Source organism: Podarcis erhardii, assembly GCF_964252035.2.
Source record: "Podarcis erhardii genome assembly, chromosome: 10".
In the NCBI taxonomy this organism is placed as follows: domain Eukaryota; kingdom Metazoa; phylum Chordata; class Lepidosauria; order Squamata; family Lacertidae; genus Podarcis; species Podarcis erhardii.
The window spans coordinates 45,129,368-45,145,833 of NC_138500.1; the positions used below are offsets into that span (position 1 = coordinate 45,129,368).

At 41.1% G+C, this 16,466-nt stretch overlaps 1 protein-coding gene across 3 annotated transcripts in view; it reads right to left on the minus strand.

The window, feature by feature from the left end:
* Window positions 1–124: 124 nt before the first annotated feature.
* TMEM19 (transmembrane protein 19) overlaps window positions 125–16,466 on the minus strand; it is a 35,748-nt gene continuing 19,406 nt past the window's right edge. For 2 of the 3 annotated variants that reach the window (XM_081878748.1, XM_081878749.1), the window contains 6 exons: window positions 7,483–7,636; window positions 6,882–6,995; window positions 5,406–5,543; window positions 4,837–5,088; window positions 3,107–3,316; window positions 125–2,449 (listed from right to left, as the gene is read on the minus strand). In XM_081878748.1, coding sequence (XP_081734874.1) covers window positions 2,286–2,449; window positions 3,107–3,316; window positions 4,837–5,088; window positions 5,406–5,543; window positions 6,882–6,995; window positions 7,483–7,615 — 1,011 coding nt within the window. In that variant the 5' untranslated portion in view covers window positions 7,616–7,636 and the 3' untranslated portion in view covers window positions 125–2,285. Of the gene's footprint in view, window positions 2,450–3,106; window positions 3,317–4,836; window positions 5,089–5,405; window positions 5,544–6,881; window positions 6,996–7,482; window positions 7,637–11,353; window positions 11,443–16,466 lie in introns of those variants that run through there. The other variant, XM_081878747.1, reaches the window with a different exon arrangement.

Genomic DNA, 16,466 nt, shown 5'->3' on the forward strand with positions numbered 1-16,466 from the left:
TAAAAGTAACTGATGCTGTCATATAATAATGTCTGAGTGTTCTCAAAGCAATTTGTCTTCAGTTTGGTTTTAATTATTTTTCTAAAGTTGTTGTAATGGCTAAACAATAAAAACAAAAAACGGATTTCATTTTTAAGTCAGATTTATTCAAATGGGTATAATTTAATAAAGCAAGCTCTCATCTGGAAAAGAAATTACCGGTATATGCACTTTCAATACAAATAGCCCTACAGATCTCAAAGGAAGAGCCCTGAGGCAAAGAATATTAAAATGTATGTTCCCTCTTACGTAAAAAAAAAAAAAGAAAATCATTCAAAGTGTTAAATCTCAGCCCACTTATCCTCTCTCTCTCCACACTCCTTTCCTTTACAACTTGCTCACACTTTCCTGTGTTCTCACTCTTCTGACAATGGCTAGAATTAGTTCATCATCAGAGAGAGCTTTTCTCTGCTAGCTCTTTTTCCAGTTCCATCAATTTCTTCTTGCCTTATTCCAAGTTCCAACTTTTAAACCCCCCTTTTTATATCTTTGCCATCTTCCCACAAACTTTAGACATCAATTATGTTGTAGTATTAGAACTATCTCGTGGCAATTATAACAAAAACAGCACAGATATTTTCTAAAGTGGACTTTTGTTGATGCATTCTACTATAAAATACAATAAATGTTTTTATCTAAGGTACCACTTTTTGCCTCTCTTTGCTGTCTCCTCTTTTTATACCTTTTCCATGTTCTCATAAAGCACAAACTTTTCACAATGGTTCTGTAACATTAGTGCAATTTACATGCTGCTTTGAGGTGTTATATTCACTTTCTTGTGCCCAGTGTAATCCTATCTACACTATAAAAATCTTTCTACAATGAATGTTCACAAAGTCAAATGTCTGATTACTGTGTGAACGAGTGAGGTTCAAGGCATCCAGTGTTTTGCTGTCCAACTTTTGAAATATTCTTGTGATCTGCCTTGTAAGGCAATGACCCCTATTTTACCTTACAAGATCATGATCCCATTGACAAGTTAAATTTGTAACTACCAACTTGAAAATATTGACAACTCTGAATGGATACAGTCTTAAAAGTAGTTTGTGGGTCATAACAATAACATCCTACAGATTTTCTTAAGTATTATACGCCAGATTGAAAGTGTTAGCATCTCTGACCAATATAAAACTGCTGTAAAACAACAAATATAAGAGTACAGAAAACACATCTGTTTGCAAACAAACTAGATAAATCAAAAGTATATTAGAGCATTTTTTACAATCATACTACCTGAAAGGTTTTCATTAGCACAAGAGAAATTTCACATCCTGAGAAGAGTTACATTTAGTTATACAGAAGTACAACTTTTACCACAGTTTGTTTACTCTTTCTGTGTAAAGATGAGGTTTCTGAAAGCTCAGAAATCCAGTTCCGGATTGTGCAACTTGCATGGTCAAGAAAAGAAACCTGCATTTATTGATGACTTAAGTGAATCTGCAGGCTGCCACCTTCTTCAGGTTAAAAAAGCAAAACATACAACATGAAACACAGAAGTAAATGAAATGAATGTAAAGAATGCTGTTTGTTCAATATGCTCGGGTAAAACCATAGCTAATAAGAATAGCTAAAGATATGGGCCAAATCAAGTATTCTGCCAATTTTTAAACTTTAGACACCAATAGTTTAGTGTTATTAGAACAATCACATTTTAGTTCTAAGAGAAACAACACAGATTCTTTCAAAGGCTGGTTTTTGTTGTTCTTTCTAAAAGAAAGAAAGAAAAAGGTTTTGATCTTATGAAGTCATTCTAGCATTTATGTCCTAACTGCCTCAACACCTTTTGATGGTGCACAGAGAAAACCACCTCAAAAGTGTTTTCCACATCCTACAACATAATAAGAAGTTAGGAGATGTATAATGTTTAAGTCCATTGCTTTGATTGTGAACACAGCTGTACTCAGTGACAGGTTAACACCTTAGTTTCCCATTTCCTTCAATAAATTACTAGATGGTAGAGAATGAATTGAGATCAAGCATACAACCTTGTAAGCAGCAGGTGAAGAAACTTCAGGCAGAACTGTATTCCATTACCAAAGCGATGTCAAATCAATACTGCCTCTTTCCAGTCTACTTTTCCTACAGTAACAGCAGCTGCTACAGAAGTGTAGCTTCAATAGCCTGATGATTCCTCGTGGCCTGTGTAGCAGTTGTAGGAAAACCGATTCCAGTCCAGAGTGCATTGTATAGACTCCTTTAGGTCATAGCTTGTTTTAATAAAATATATGGGAGTCAATGATTTCACTTCAGCCTCTTGGCCAAAATCCCCATGCTGCTCCCGGCAACAACAAAGCAATGACTACAGAGGAGAAGAGATTCACCGCATTGTTATCTAGGATAGGTTTTCCAGATATGTGTCTTGCATCTTTTGTCTGATGGTTGACAACCATTCCAGTACTTGTGTCTAAACCTGAAGAATGAAATACAATACTGAAAACAATTGGATGGAGAAGTCCTTTTCACCCAATAACTAGCATGGGTGTCATCAAATGAACATCTACCAACACCCATAGATTAGAACTATTTGTGAACATTTATACACAACTTAAGACTGCAACCCTACATGCAATTTCTTGTCCCTATTTATCTCAATGGCACAAATTGGTTCTTAGGTCATTCTGCTTCAAACTAACAAGATGTTACTCTTTTTAGGATTCAAGCATCATGTCTTGGAGTGAGTGGAACATGTTCCTTCTGGCTATGCAGTTTGGTTGTTTACATTTCCATTCCTCTCTGCCAAGTCAACAAAGGTTTACAGAATACAATTCCCCACAATATTTAATATTTCCACTGCTTATTTGTGGAATAGCAATTTTTCCAGTACTATCGTTAAATGATCTAAATTCAACTCGAAGTTGCAGAGATGAGACAAAATAAACGCACATAGAACAAGATTCTCAAAGTATGCCAAGTAATCAGAAATAGTTGAAGTCAATGCAAATGATGACATGCTTTGAAGTAAGCCTATACTATCATTACCAAGAGCCATACCCACCCAACAGGGAGATTATATCACTTTCATACAAATCTCAAAACAATTTATTTGGGGGGGGGGGGGAAACCTTACCGCTGTATTGCATCGTTGCTCCTAAATAAGAATCAGTAATGGATCCCAGTAAACCAGCCATTCCACCAAACACAATAATGGGCCATTGTGGAGCAGATATATCCAGGTCATTCACAAACATCAACTGGGAAATGAAGTAAGCTACACCTACTGATGTGCCACCAAGCAAACTTGAGATTAGGCCCACTAAAGTAATGCCACCATTGGTACCTAAAAACAAAATTAAAAATCCAACGTAACTGGCATTCTAAACTTGTTAAATATACATTTAATGAAGACTACAAAAACTAATGGTAGATTTGTTACACACTTTTGGACTATGAGGAGAAATCTCCCCTTTTGCTTAAAATAAATAAATAAAACTGAATTAGATATAATTTATCTTATACTCTTTTTGCAGCAATGTTCCCAGTGTTAAAGAAACAAGGGGAACTACAATGTTCTACAATCTGTTTAAATTACACTTCTTAAAGTCATCAGCAAACAAACTACATTAAGTGCAGATACAACCATTGGGGTTTTTTTTTAGTTGAGAGCATTAAAAGATTGGGAACTGGTCACAGGCTTGGAAGATCTCTCCCCATAAATTCTTTTCTGCTTTTCTTTGTTAGCATTAACTTGAATGCGGCATTACATCACCACCAATGTTGACACTAACCATGATCAGTGTCAGCTTCTAACTCTGGTTAAAAACCAACCCTGGTCACCACTGCAAAAGGAAGGATGGAATTCACATGACGGGAGGAGGAAGCATGCAAACCAGAAAACCTGCTCCTGAACTCTTGCTATCATTATGAAACCTAGAATGTCATGTTTGTCCCAGCATTTATTCTGATGACACGTTAAATATTGTTACCTTAAAGAATCCAAACATGGACAATTTGTCTGAAGAAATAAGGGTAACTAAAATATAACTACCAAAATTCAGGGCAGATCTATTACAATTTTGAACACAAACGAAGGTATCAGGCTAGATGGAGAAGACAGCAAGGCTCTCTCCAAACAAAGCATGGCCCTTTTTGAATGAAAAAGTTAAGCAACTTTCATTAGAGAGGAAGAAATCAATACTGATGTCAACATTACTGTCTATGCGACTGAACTACTGGACCAGCACCTCCCTCAGCTGTAATCTCAACTAACTGGCTAACTGGCTACTGTCATTTTCAAAAGCAGAATTTTTCAAAGCAACCCACTCTAGAATATATAATATATTAAAAATCCAGTAAGTTCCAGTCAAGCTTAAGGAAGGACATTATTCACTTTTGGAATATGAGCATAAGCTTCAGATACTGTGCTTTTCTATCAAGAATTCAAAATATTTCCCTGTCCTAGAAGACAGAGATGAATTTTGAATACAGTAGTATTTCTAGTAAGGTTCTGATAAAAGATTAATGGGTTTTACTGCAACAGGTTGCATAAAATCATGCCCAAATGGGACAGAATGACTCACAAGATGCCATAACTTTTATCATTTTTGGACAGTTTGACCAGTTACACTCAGTTGTCACTGAATCAAACGTAGAAGAATATGATAAGAAAGGGCCAAGCTACAAATGAGCTAGCACAAAGCAGCCTTTTCAGGCCTAATTTAAGGCTACATAAGCTATATTAAAAGTACACCTCCAAGGTTTCCCAGGCCACAAAAATGAATTTAACAGGCTGCCCACAAACCATTCATCATTAAACTATGGTAGTATTATTTTTTTTAAAAAAAGCAGAAATTTCCTTACCTACTGGAACTTTTTCCCAGGTTGTTATCAATCGGGGTTCACTACTCATGACAGTGCCAATCTCCGAAGCCCACGTATCTCCAGCACAGCAAGCTAAAGCACCCAGTAGTGACAGGCACATCCAGGATGCTGTATATTGTTTGGAAAAGTCTATAGGAATTTCGCCTGGACCACTTTCAATCATGTATAGCAGAGCCAATTCTGCAGGTACACCACCATTGCAGAATACTTGTACCCAAGTTCTCTGCCCACCTATGTACAGAAAGGGAAGACACAAGTTCTTAAGAGGAATTTTAATATGCAATATCCTTGGAAGCACACAGAAAAAGAATAAAAGCTAGACTGTAAAGTGTTTTACATTTTGATCATTGTGGTTTTCCTTCGTAACTAGAAGTAAAGATCATTACTAGTGCAAAGTACTTCGTTCAGGTACTTGCAAGTCACCCACCAGAAAGAAGAGGGAGGCGAAAAATAAATTGCACAGTGCATAGTCCATTTATCGCCTTAATTAAAAGTCAAAATGCATTTTTTGTAATCAATTGGCTTTAAAATTGATGTTTAATTCTCACCTTCTTTGTATTCAGAATCTATTTGCTTCTTTATTTCTCCTTTCCACTTGGTGAGTTTGGAGGAAGTAATAAAAAACATGAACATGGCAGCGAAAAAGCTGTAATTTGCCACAGTGAGGATAAATCCAACTACTAAACCTAAAAGTGGGAAGAGATGGTGTCACAAGTTATGTACTCTGAGAAAATTAGTTCAAAACCAGCCTAAACTATGATGAAAATGTAAAGATAATATTGTTCTGTCTAAAGATTAGTTAAAGCAGCAGAAAATCCCAACGATATTGCATCTTCTGTTTACCTATGCAATTGGTGAGATAAGAAAATGTGGTATAAAATAAAATTCCTTACAAGTGAAGATTGCAACAAACTGTTGCAATGTGGCCTGTGCATTTCCAGTATTCTAACCAGTCATGATAGATTACTCCATTCCATTTCCCCTCCTGCTGCCACTGAACTTGCTTTAGGAGTGGGGTGAGGAACTGTCCCTTTGCTTTCTATTTCTGCAACTTCCTGAAATATCTTCCTCTTGTTTTTCAATAGCCTTGTTTTGGTTACACAGATAATAAACCTGAGCTCACTTTTAGTACTTGAGTCCATAACTACTTCATCATCTTTGGGCAACAGTAGGAGTTTCCCCAAATATAGCACTTTTTGCATTTTTTAAAATAGTAAAGTTCTGTTCATGTCCTTTCTTCCAACTGTTCATTTCCATTCTTTATTCTCATTTCCCTTCCCTTTCTGGTACTGAACATACTGGTCACATGAGCCTCCCTCTGCCAAACCAACACCTGCATTAAATTTCCTTTCAGTTTTGATCTTCACAAGTCTTCATGCATGTCCCATCTATCAAATGTTGTTGTTTTTCTTGCCTCAGTATTGCAATTTTCATTTTTCCACTTGCATAATAAATGCTGAATTGGCACAGCAGGTCAATAAATTAGATCCCGTTCATACCTACTTCCTTCAGAAATCTTGGAGGATAATAAAGTTTTAGCTTCTGCTAGATGAAATTATTATAAATAAGCACAGGACTACAGGTGCTGATTCCCTATAGGGAGTGACTCAATGAACATAAGCCTCACGCCATCACCATCTTTTCCAGCTAATATAATCAGCAAGTATTCTCCTTGGCAGCCACACCTCATCAATGTTATACACCACACCTAATAATAATAATAACCTAGTCCATTGTGGGCAATAAATATACCATTTACCTTAGCAAGGTTATGGTTGCTTTAAGTCAATTGGACGACATTTATATTGTTTTGTGAATGAATCTTCCCTGCAATGTGGTACAGACACTACATTATTTGCAAAATAGCTCATACAAAAAAGGAAGATGAAGTAGCACAAGAATATTAAAGCCAAAATTATGAATGGCAATATTGAACATTCCACTGAAGGCGGGGGGGGGGGGGGAATCAGGAAATTTCTAAAACTATATGTAAGCACAACCAAACTTAAGGCAGAAGAACATACCTCCTATTGCTCCACTATGATCAAGACTTTTTTTCTTAAATCCTCGTGAAGCTATTATCAGGGGAATTAAGATTGAAACAAGCCAACGCCATGGAGAAATAGGCCGCAAAGTACCTATAGAGTAGTTTAAAAACAGCACTATGTCAGAATAGTAATATGTCTTTCTACATTCTTTAGCATTTTTTTACTACATGTGTTATTATCGTCTCTTGTTTCCTTATGTACACGACGGGACTGAGTTTTCTATAGGCTTTTCTTTCTGCACAAATATGGGTTAGGATGAAGTAGCTGTGAGTTTTTATGCTCTTCTCCCACAGAATTCCTTACCAACATTGGGGATTCCTTCAGAACAACACCCTGTAAAGCATCAACTGGAAGGAACTTTTACACTCTCAATTTTACATGCATTTCTTATCTAACAGTCACATGAAGTTATTTTTAGTTATGTAAATATTTACATATTTACAATTGAATTTGCTTGTATTCTTTGAAAATGAAATATTAAGAAAATATTAGGATTAGCAGCCAAGTTTAATAAAAGATTGTGCATGAGTGTCGTAAACTAAAATGTATCATGCGTTAGTAGCAATCTAGACTTTACCATAATACGTGCTTGCAGTCATAGACACAATCCAAAAAGATAAAGAAATGCAAATAAGTACACTCAGTATGATAATATTTGTCATCATTTTGATATAGTCTTTGTTGGAGTCGTCCCAAGAAAACAATATCATGGAAAGTCCAAGGCTGATCACCTGTGTATAGAAGAAACAAGAACAAGCTTTCAGATACCGTAATTGGTTTTTTAAAAGTGTGCAAATTAAACAATGTGGGAAAAGGTAGCTTCCACATTCAATAAAGGCAGAAGAAGCTATAGTTAAATCAGCCAGCTTCATAAGCCAGTTTGAACCTGGCTTCTTTGTCAAGTACCTATTTTGGTTATATACCTGGGTTCCCATTTCAAATTCAATGGTAAGCCAAAATTCTTTGAAACGCAAAGTAGCAGGCATCCTCTTCCCACTTACGCAGGGGTAGAACAAAGGAAAAAGCATGCATGCCTAACATTTTGTTTGAGCTCATGGAGGCTCATCCAATACATACAAATAAATCCAATAAATACAAATAAATCTGCATGTGAAGGCCTGCTGCACAGAATCCTACAGGCCTGACTAATGAACAATTCAAATGTCCTTAGTTAACAAGGCAACTTCTGCTGCAAGCAGCAGAATTTTGAAAAAGAGTCATTGTAAGGAGCCAGAGGGAGATACTATATTTTTTCCATAGCATAGGCTCCAACAGCTACTCAATAATCGTATGGAGAGTTGCAGCATGATCAGGCAGCAGTATGCCCAACAACTTAAACTCCATTTTCCTCTTCTGTGCAAAGCTACTAGAAATGCAATCAAATGCCAATAACATGCTATTTTGTACCCAGATAATGGATTAGGAGATGAGGCAGAGCTTTAAAATAGTGGAAAGGCAATGACCTGCTTCTCTTCTTTTCTTTTTTTTAAAAAAAGTGCTTCTTCACTGAATGCACAACAGTGTTACACAGTAGATGAAAAAGTATTAATGAAAAGTTAGCAAGATTGACATGGTAGGCATGAGAACAACACTATGTTGTGAATACTCTCACATAAAATATCCAAACAGGTGACTGGAGCTTGTACACACCAGTCAACACGGGAATCACAATGCCTGCACTTTCCTTATCTGGAGGATGTTCCATTCTTGGAAAATGCAAAGCATATGACATCCACTGTTCGAAAAACACAGTATCATTGGAACAGAGCATACTTGCAAGAGAAGTTGTATAGAGTGAACACACTCATGCATTGGCACTAAAGATGGATAAAGTGGGGCATATAAGTTAATTCACTCTTCAGCCTTCATACGGAGTTTAGCCCTTTCTGCTGCATTCTTCTTAGGTTGGTAGTCTAGCAACCAATCTCATACTCTAGTAGCACATCCCAAACATCCAAATATTTTGGAATCAAGAGTATCGCTACATTTCATTGGTTTATTTGCTCTGTTCCGCTTTGCACACTACAGACATCCAAACAACAGTACAGTGGTACCTCGGGTTAAGAACTTAATTCGTTCTGGAGGTTCGTTCTCAACCTGAAACTGTTCTTAACCTGAGGTACCACTTTAACTAATGGGGCCTCCCGCTGCCGCTGCGCCGCCACCGCACAATTTCTGTTCTCATCCTGAAGCAAAGTTCTTAACCCAAGGTACTATATCTGGGTTAGCAGTGTCTGCAACCTGAAGCATCTGTAACCAGAGGTATCACTGTACAAGGGAATGGAGGGCTAGAGCACTTATTCAAGGAGGGGTGCTGGACTGCCTTTTCAAAGAACAAGCTGAAGGAGACACTGTTCCATATATAACGTCCACAGACGTTAAAAGGAACATAATACAGACCCATGTAACTAGGACTGGAATGCCTAATCAATTAATTGCTTAGAATGTGCCCCTGAATTGTGTTCATGCCTCTTTCTTACCTGGATGGACTATTCTCTATCACATGGCTGGAATGTACATGAGGCCAAAGGCCCATCTAGTCCAGCATCATGTTCTCATGGTAGTAAACCAAGTGTCCTTGGGAATGAAGGCCACAAGCACTCTCTCCAATTGTGATTCCCAGCATCTGGTATTCAGAGGCATATTGCCTCTAGTAGCAAAGGTAGAATATAGCCTTATTCCCATAATCCAGAGCAGAAGAACCTTTCAAAATGTAAGGCTAGAACCTTAATTCCCCCACTGCCAGCCAACCACCTGTCGATCACCTGGTGTCACCATGACATCAGGTGACCCGTTTCCCCTTTGCAGCTCACCTTGACTGCAAAACACATTGCAAAGGAAGAGCCCAGCTGATGCTAGCATGGCTTGAAGTCACTACCAATCAGTTGATCAATGCTGACTTCGAGCTCTACTTTCAGCAGGGATTGGCTCCCCTCAGGAACTACAACTGGCAGCTGGGGAACCAATCCCAGTGGGGCTTACATTTGAAAGGCATTAAATACAAGCCCCGCCTGCCAAGGAATAATCAGGAGCATATTTTAAAGCTCCTGATTGTTCCTCAACAACTGTGTCTTGTTTCATGCCCTAACGTCTTGTGTGATAGTAGGTGTTGCATGGCTTAGGGAAACAACATTATGGGGCAGATTAGAACCCCTGTTGGGCCAACGGTGCCCCATCACTGCCACTGTCCCTTTGTATGCTGAGAACCATAACAACCAGCAGTTTCAAACCACAAATCTAGTGTCACTTTAATCAGATTATTGTGCCATAAACACGGAGTATACTCCACACTTTGTGTTGATTTATTTCATTGATTTGCATCCCACCTTTTGGGGTACAAATCCTTCCAAGGGATCTCACAAGTAAATGCATTATATAAAATCACAATAAGGAAGTATCCAACACATAACCATTCAGAAATACTGGCCCCATGGGACAGTATGTGGTTCCTAGCCCTATACAGGTGTGGGGATGGAGGAGAATCTACCTGGAGGAGCCTGAGATGACCTTCTTTACCTGTCTCTCTTGTCCTCCTTCTCTGGCTCTGGAGCCAATGTGGTGTAGTGAGAGGCAGTGTGGTCTAGTGGTTAGAGTGCAAGAATAAGTCCTGGGAGTCTACAGCTCAAATCTCCAAATCAGCTGTGAATCTCACAGGGTGACATTGGGCCAGTCACTCATACTCAACCCAACCTGCCTCACAGGGTTGTTGTGAGGACAAGCAGGGCTTTTTTCCAGCTGGAGTTCAACTTCTAAGAATTGCCATTCTAAGAGAACAAGGGAGAAATTGACGGTGAACTCTGGCACTCTTTTTCTAGAAAAATAGCACTGAGGAAAAGTATGTAGGCCACCTTGAGGTCCTTGGAGAAAAAGGGGGGAATCACAGAACCGTAGAGTTGGAGATCCCCAAAGGGAATCTAGTCCAATCCTTGGAGGAAAAGTTGGGATAGAAAGGTAGCGAAATAATCGCCCACCTACTCTTATGTGACAACTAAAAAGGTGACGTGGCTATGTATTTAATGCTTTTATACCCCGCCTTTCTCCATCCTGGAACCCAAGGCTGCTTGCATGGGAAGCTACCTGGTTGTCTCTCCTCCAAGCAGTTGTCACGTGTCGTGTTTTGAGACCACCGGCCAGGACTCAGCAAACCCCTAAGACTTTGAGGCCATGCAGGGCAAGCGCTTTTAGCCCGTCTACACGCATTACAAACAAGGAAGGGGCGAGAAGGACCTCAACCTCGGCGGGCGAAGCATCCCGCTCTCCCTTGCGCGAAAACCGGACATGAAATGGCGAGCCGGGCACGTCGGAGAGGAGCCGCGGGAGCTTCTAAGCCTTGTGCCCAGACAGGGGTGCTCCTCCGGGGCTTTCTACGCACCTCAGCACCGACGCCGGGGCCTCGCCTGCTTTCTGCTGACCGCGTGGGGGGGTGGGAACCGCCGCATCTTCCTCACCCGCGCGCTGCCAAGACGCAGAACAGCAGCAGCGGCAGCCGCGGCGCTTGGAAGTCCCATGGCCGCCTCAGAACAGCGCCCCCCGCCCCGCGCAAAGGACGCTTTGGAGCTTGAAACCCGTGACCGTAGACTGACAACTCATAGACTCATACACGTTTTCAAGGTTCCGGGTTGGCACTGGACTGGCATTCTCTACCCGCCGCTCGCAGAAAGCAGTGGGCAAATCCAGGCGCGAGCTTAGCTTTGTGCTTAGCTGTATCCTTACAGAAACCAATCCTGCACCCACTTACTTTGGACTAAGTCCCCTTTAAGTCAGTGGGACTTCCTTCCGAGTGGATCCGCCTAGGATTAATGCATTGTTGGAAGGGGGGGGCGGAGGAATGGGACGTGCTAGCGGAAGCTCGAGGCCTCTGCATACAAATAAAACTGCGATTTGAGCTGGGAAGGATTAAGCGGCCATGTCTTTGCTGTGTCCGCATTTGGAAATTCAAACTAGCCTCGGTCCTGCTTTTAACCAGAAATATTGCCGGTGGATTACATTCCAGGCTAGTCGTAAGGCACTAACCCTCTTCACTTTGCCGCATCAGCATACAGTAGTTAACATACGAACGGCAGTTTTGCCCCAGGAGGAGGAAAGCGGGGGGGGGGGGGTCGAAATGAACCGGGAAGTTCTATCTCTAGGCAAAAAAACCCTATTATCACTCTAAGCTTTTTGTATCTCTTTGTCCTCGAGCTCGCCACCACTTCTTATCTCTGTATCCTTTAGCTCGCTCGTCTCTATGTCTGAGGCCTCTAGCGCGATTAGTTGTCTTCTAGCGCGCATGTGCAACTGCTTGAGGCTTGAAGGCGAACCTCTCTTTTGCTGCCCCGTGACTAGGGGCGTGGAGGCAACTGCGAGAAGCTTCTGCCTGGGCGGCTGAGCTTTGCTTTTTCCTGCCCTTGCTACAGGCACAAGTAATTACATCCGCCAACGACCCCCCCTCCCCGTGCTTTGAACTCCTGCAGTGCTAACAGCTGCTTCTTGCCCACATCAGCCATGTGGACAATTCACCAATGGACGTTTGCAGAAACGCTTATTTGAGCGCTCAACCCGATTTCTTCACAGGGAGAACGTAGACAACGTTGGCTGTAGGAGCTTTTCGTGAAGAGGCTAGAGGACGTGCTGTCAACACAAGCATTGTCTTGCATTTTCTCATCACTTTCCTTATCCAAAAAAGGACAGTTTTTTGGGGGGAGGCATGGTTGCTGCGCAAGAGCTTGAAGTTGGCTTTAATTGTGCATGCTGAATTTGCCAGACTATGATTGATTCACACCTCAAAATGCCAATACAGTCGTACCTTGGTTTTCGAACAGGAAGTCCGTTCAACTTCCAAACCGTTTGGAAACCAAGGTGCAGCTTCTGATTGTGCAGACGCACCAGAAACAATAGCAGAAGCCACATCGGATGTTCGGCTTCCAAAAAAAGTTCAAAAAGTGGAAAACTCACTTCCCGGTTTCAATCATTTGGGAGCTGAAACATGTGGGTACCAAGGCGTTCGACAACCAAGGTGCGACTGTAGTCTGGAAGCATCTGGAAACATGTTGCAGGACAAAGCTGCAGAAAAGGCCCTGAGACATCAGTTTTATTAGTTGTTCTGTGATGCTTCCCCAGTACCACTGAATTGTTGCTATCTTGAGGGGCACTCTTGCACTACAACACAACAGTAGCAGGACAAAAAAAACAAACTGGAACATTTGTAGTATTAAAAAGTTGCAAGATTTCTGCAGGAGGTTAGGGGACTTACACTGATTGAGAACAAAGCAGTATGTCCGCCCCAAAATCTTTGCAGGGGCTACAAGTAATTGAAAGCAGGATTGCATATAACTGCCCCATAACATCATGAGCACAAATAATCATGAAAGCACACTGAAAAAAGACATGGAAGGACCTGCAGATGACACCAGGAATTAGTCCCCCTGGGAGGGGATTTTCCCTTGAGCCCCTCTGGTGAAAGAAAATAAGAAAAGGAGAAGGGTCAAGGTGTGAATGAGGGATAAATGGTATGGTACTGCAGATGAGAGGCAAGGCCTTCACTTGTACTATGATTTCCCCCTCTTGGTACAGAATATAAGACTTCCAATTATAATAGCGGAGGATAAGAGGAAGGCATTTTGAATGTGAATTTATTCTTTTTATGAATTGCTGCTTAAAGCTAAGTTTATACAGCTGTCAAAGTTATCTCCCCTGGACTCCCCATGATTTGGAGTGTTGAATATTTATTTGTACTGCACTCTGCTATTGTGCACTCTATATTTTATTGTGCTCTGTGGAAATTATTGTAGAAGCAATGTTTTATTTATTTAACAACATTTGCATATTGCTTACTTGATAAGAAAACCTATAAGGTTTTTATTTATTTTTGCCATGATAGTTGTTATTGAATTGAATTATATTGCAGTTATGAAACGAATGGCTTTGAAACGTTGCAGTTATATTATGCACTATTTGTATTGGTAGTATTACTAATTATTGAGTTAGCATTTATATTTGAATTATTGTATTGATGGATGTTGAGTGGTTGCTATGAAATAGTTACTGGATTTGTTTGAAATTCTACTTTGGAGCAGTATTTCAACTATTTATATAGTGCTTGATACCATAGTCTCTAAGCAATATGCAACGAGGCTACAAAAAACCCGACATCCCTCCATTACAATTACCATGAAGTCATAAAGCTTACTTAAAATGTTGACTGAAATGTTTAAAGCCTTCACCAAGCATCAGAAGTTCAGTAGGGGAGGACTTCCGGTTTGGATCGCTAGCAGTATGGGAGCGCGGTGAAGTTGCTACCTGACTTCGCCGAGCTGTACGGGGGTTTTGGGGGCAACGCAAAGGCACTGCGACCCCAAAATCTCAAGGGGGGCCCCCTTGAGGGAAAGCGCAACCAGCAGCGTTGGACGGCTCCGAAGTTCCTATGGGTTTTTCTCTACTTTTGGGGAAGACTCGGGATCGACGGGACTGAGAAACGCACTCCGGTAAGCTCTGCGGACCCCGTGCAGCAATGCCTCTAGCTCTCGCTGATGTAAGCGACAAATCTCTGTAATCTTAAGAACAGTCGCCCCTGGTTTGGAGCACTCAATGTTGGAGTAGGAAATTTGAAAGCAGAGACCAAGGAGCGATGGATGTCGACAGATTAAGTTAAAGAGCTCGAGTTGTATTTCGGACCTAAGATGGCGCTGGGACTTTAATCGGGAGAGTGAAACAAAGAAACTCTTACCCGCTGTAGTAGCCTAGAAGGGAAAGTCCCTGCCGGGAGTGCGGCGGGGCAAAAAGTAACCAAACAGGAAAGTACTGAATCAGGAGGAAACCTCAAAGACTTTGTATCGTTTTGGTTGTTCTATGGGAAAACTTGAGGAGAACTTAGAAGGAATATCGAGATACTTCGGAGACACTAGCCAGAAGAGGAAGGGCAAGAAAGGCAGGAGGGGAAAAGGGGAGAGCCGGAACTGAGACTGTGACGGCGCTGAGGGTGAGCTCGTCTCCTCTTCCCGTCGGAGACGTGAAAACAACCATATACTTGCCCCCCCCAACTCTTCTGTCTAGTCCTTCCTACGGCTTATCTTCTTCACAATCTACTAACGGAACCCCTCCCGCAAAATTTGCTGTTCTCTCCGGCACGGACTCAAGTGCGGGACGCACCAAGCGGGGGACGCCACTTTCCGGAAGAAACAGAGGGTCTGTGTTCATTACTCCTTTTCCGGGGGATAGCCGCAGAGCTGAAATTCTGAAACTGCCGAATCTGCAGCCCCAGAGACAGGCTCATCTAGGGGGTTCGTCCGATCTTTCTTTGGATGGAAAATTACTTCCCAGATCTTCATCGCCCCCTTCGTTTGACTCTTGCGGACATTCTTGACTCTCGACTCTTGCGGATACTCCTGACTCCTGACTCTTGTGGGCACTCTCTTCAGCCTGAACCTTTCGAGTTTTCAGATCGTTGGACCTTCGGCTTGGATCGCTGGCAGAGATTGCTTCGGGTCTCACTCCCTCTCCCTTTTCGGTGGAATATCTAACGCTGGCAGAGAGATCCTGAAGCTCTCCTGGAACGTCCTCGCCCGAGCCTTGTTCCCTGCCTCCTTTTCACCCTTTCCCCCCCCTGTCTGTCCTCTACGGTATCGGGTTTCCAGCAACAGGAAATTTGTCTAATTTTTACCTATCCCTACTTCCATCCATTGTGTATTTTTCCTGCTCATTTTTTCTTTTCTCCCCTCCCCTTCCCATCCCTTCTTTTTTTATTTTCATTTTTTCCTTTTTTCTTCTCTTTCTCCCTCTCTTTTTCTTCTTCTTTTTTTTTTCTTTTTCTTTTTTCTACTTATAGCCTCCTCAATACCCAAGTGCAACACTGCAAGTTAATGATAGATACGGGTAGTTTTCTACCACATTTCTAAAGTGTCATTAATTCTGTGATTCTGTATGTGTGCCATTGAATAGCAGTTGTGCAACAACTGAGCCAGGCCAGAATTTATAACATAGAAATATTGACACGATGATCCTTGCCACCGTTTGATTAGGGTGCACCTGGCTAAGATAACCAAAATTATTTGAGATTGTGAGCCCAAAAGGGGAGAGCTATAAGAAATTTCAATCCGCCCACAAGGATCAAGGGGGTGAGGGAAGCTTTGAGGCGGGCAAATGGCGGGAAGGGACGGAAAGAAGTCAGTTGGAACCCCAACAGAGAGGAGAGCCTCAAAACAAGAGGAAATTAGAGACTTAGATGTATTATGGCTGAAAATAAAAGAAGAATTTAAGCAGAATGAAATTCACATGGAAAAAAAGTTAGGAGAGATGCAGATCTCTATTGATAAAAAAATAGAGGGGGTGGTGGGAGAATTGTCAAATAAGATAAAAGAATTAACAACCCGCTCGAAGTCTTTAGAAGACTCAAACAAAAAATTACAAAGAGAGGTGAGAGACCAGAGAAAGGAAGCTGAGAAGATTAAGGAAAATTTTGGAGAACTGAGCAAGAGCCAAGACCAAGTTTTAGACAATCTTGCCATGATGGAAATGAAACAAAAGCAGCTAAACTTAAAATTTAGAGGAGTAATGGAAGAAACAGACGAAGATATTAAAGGAATA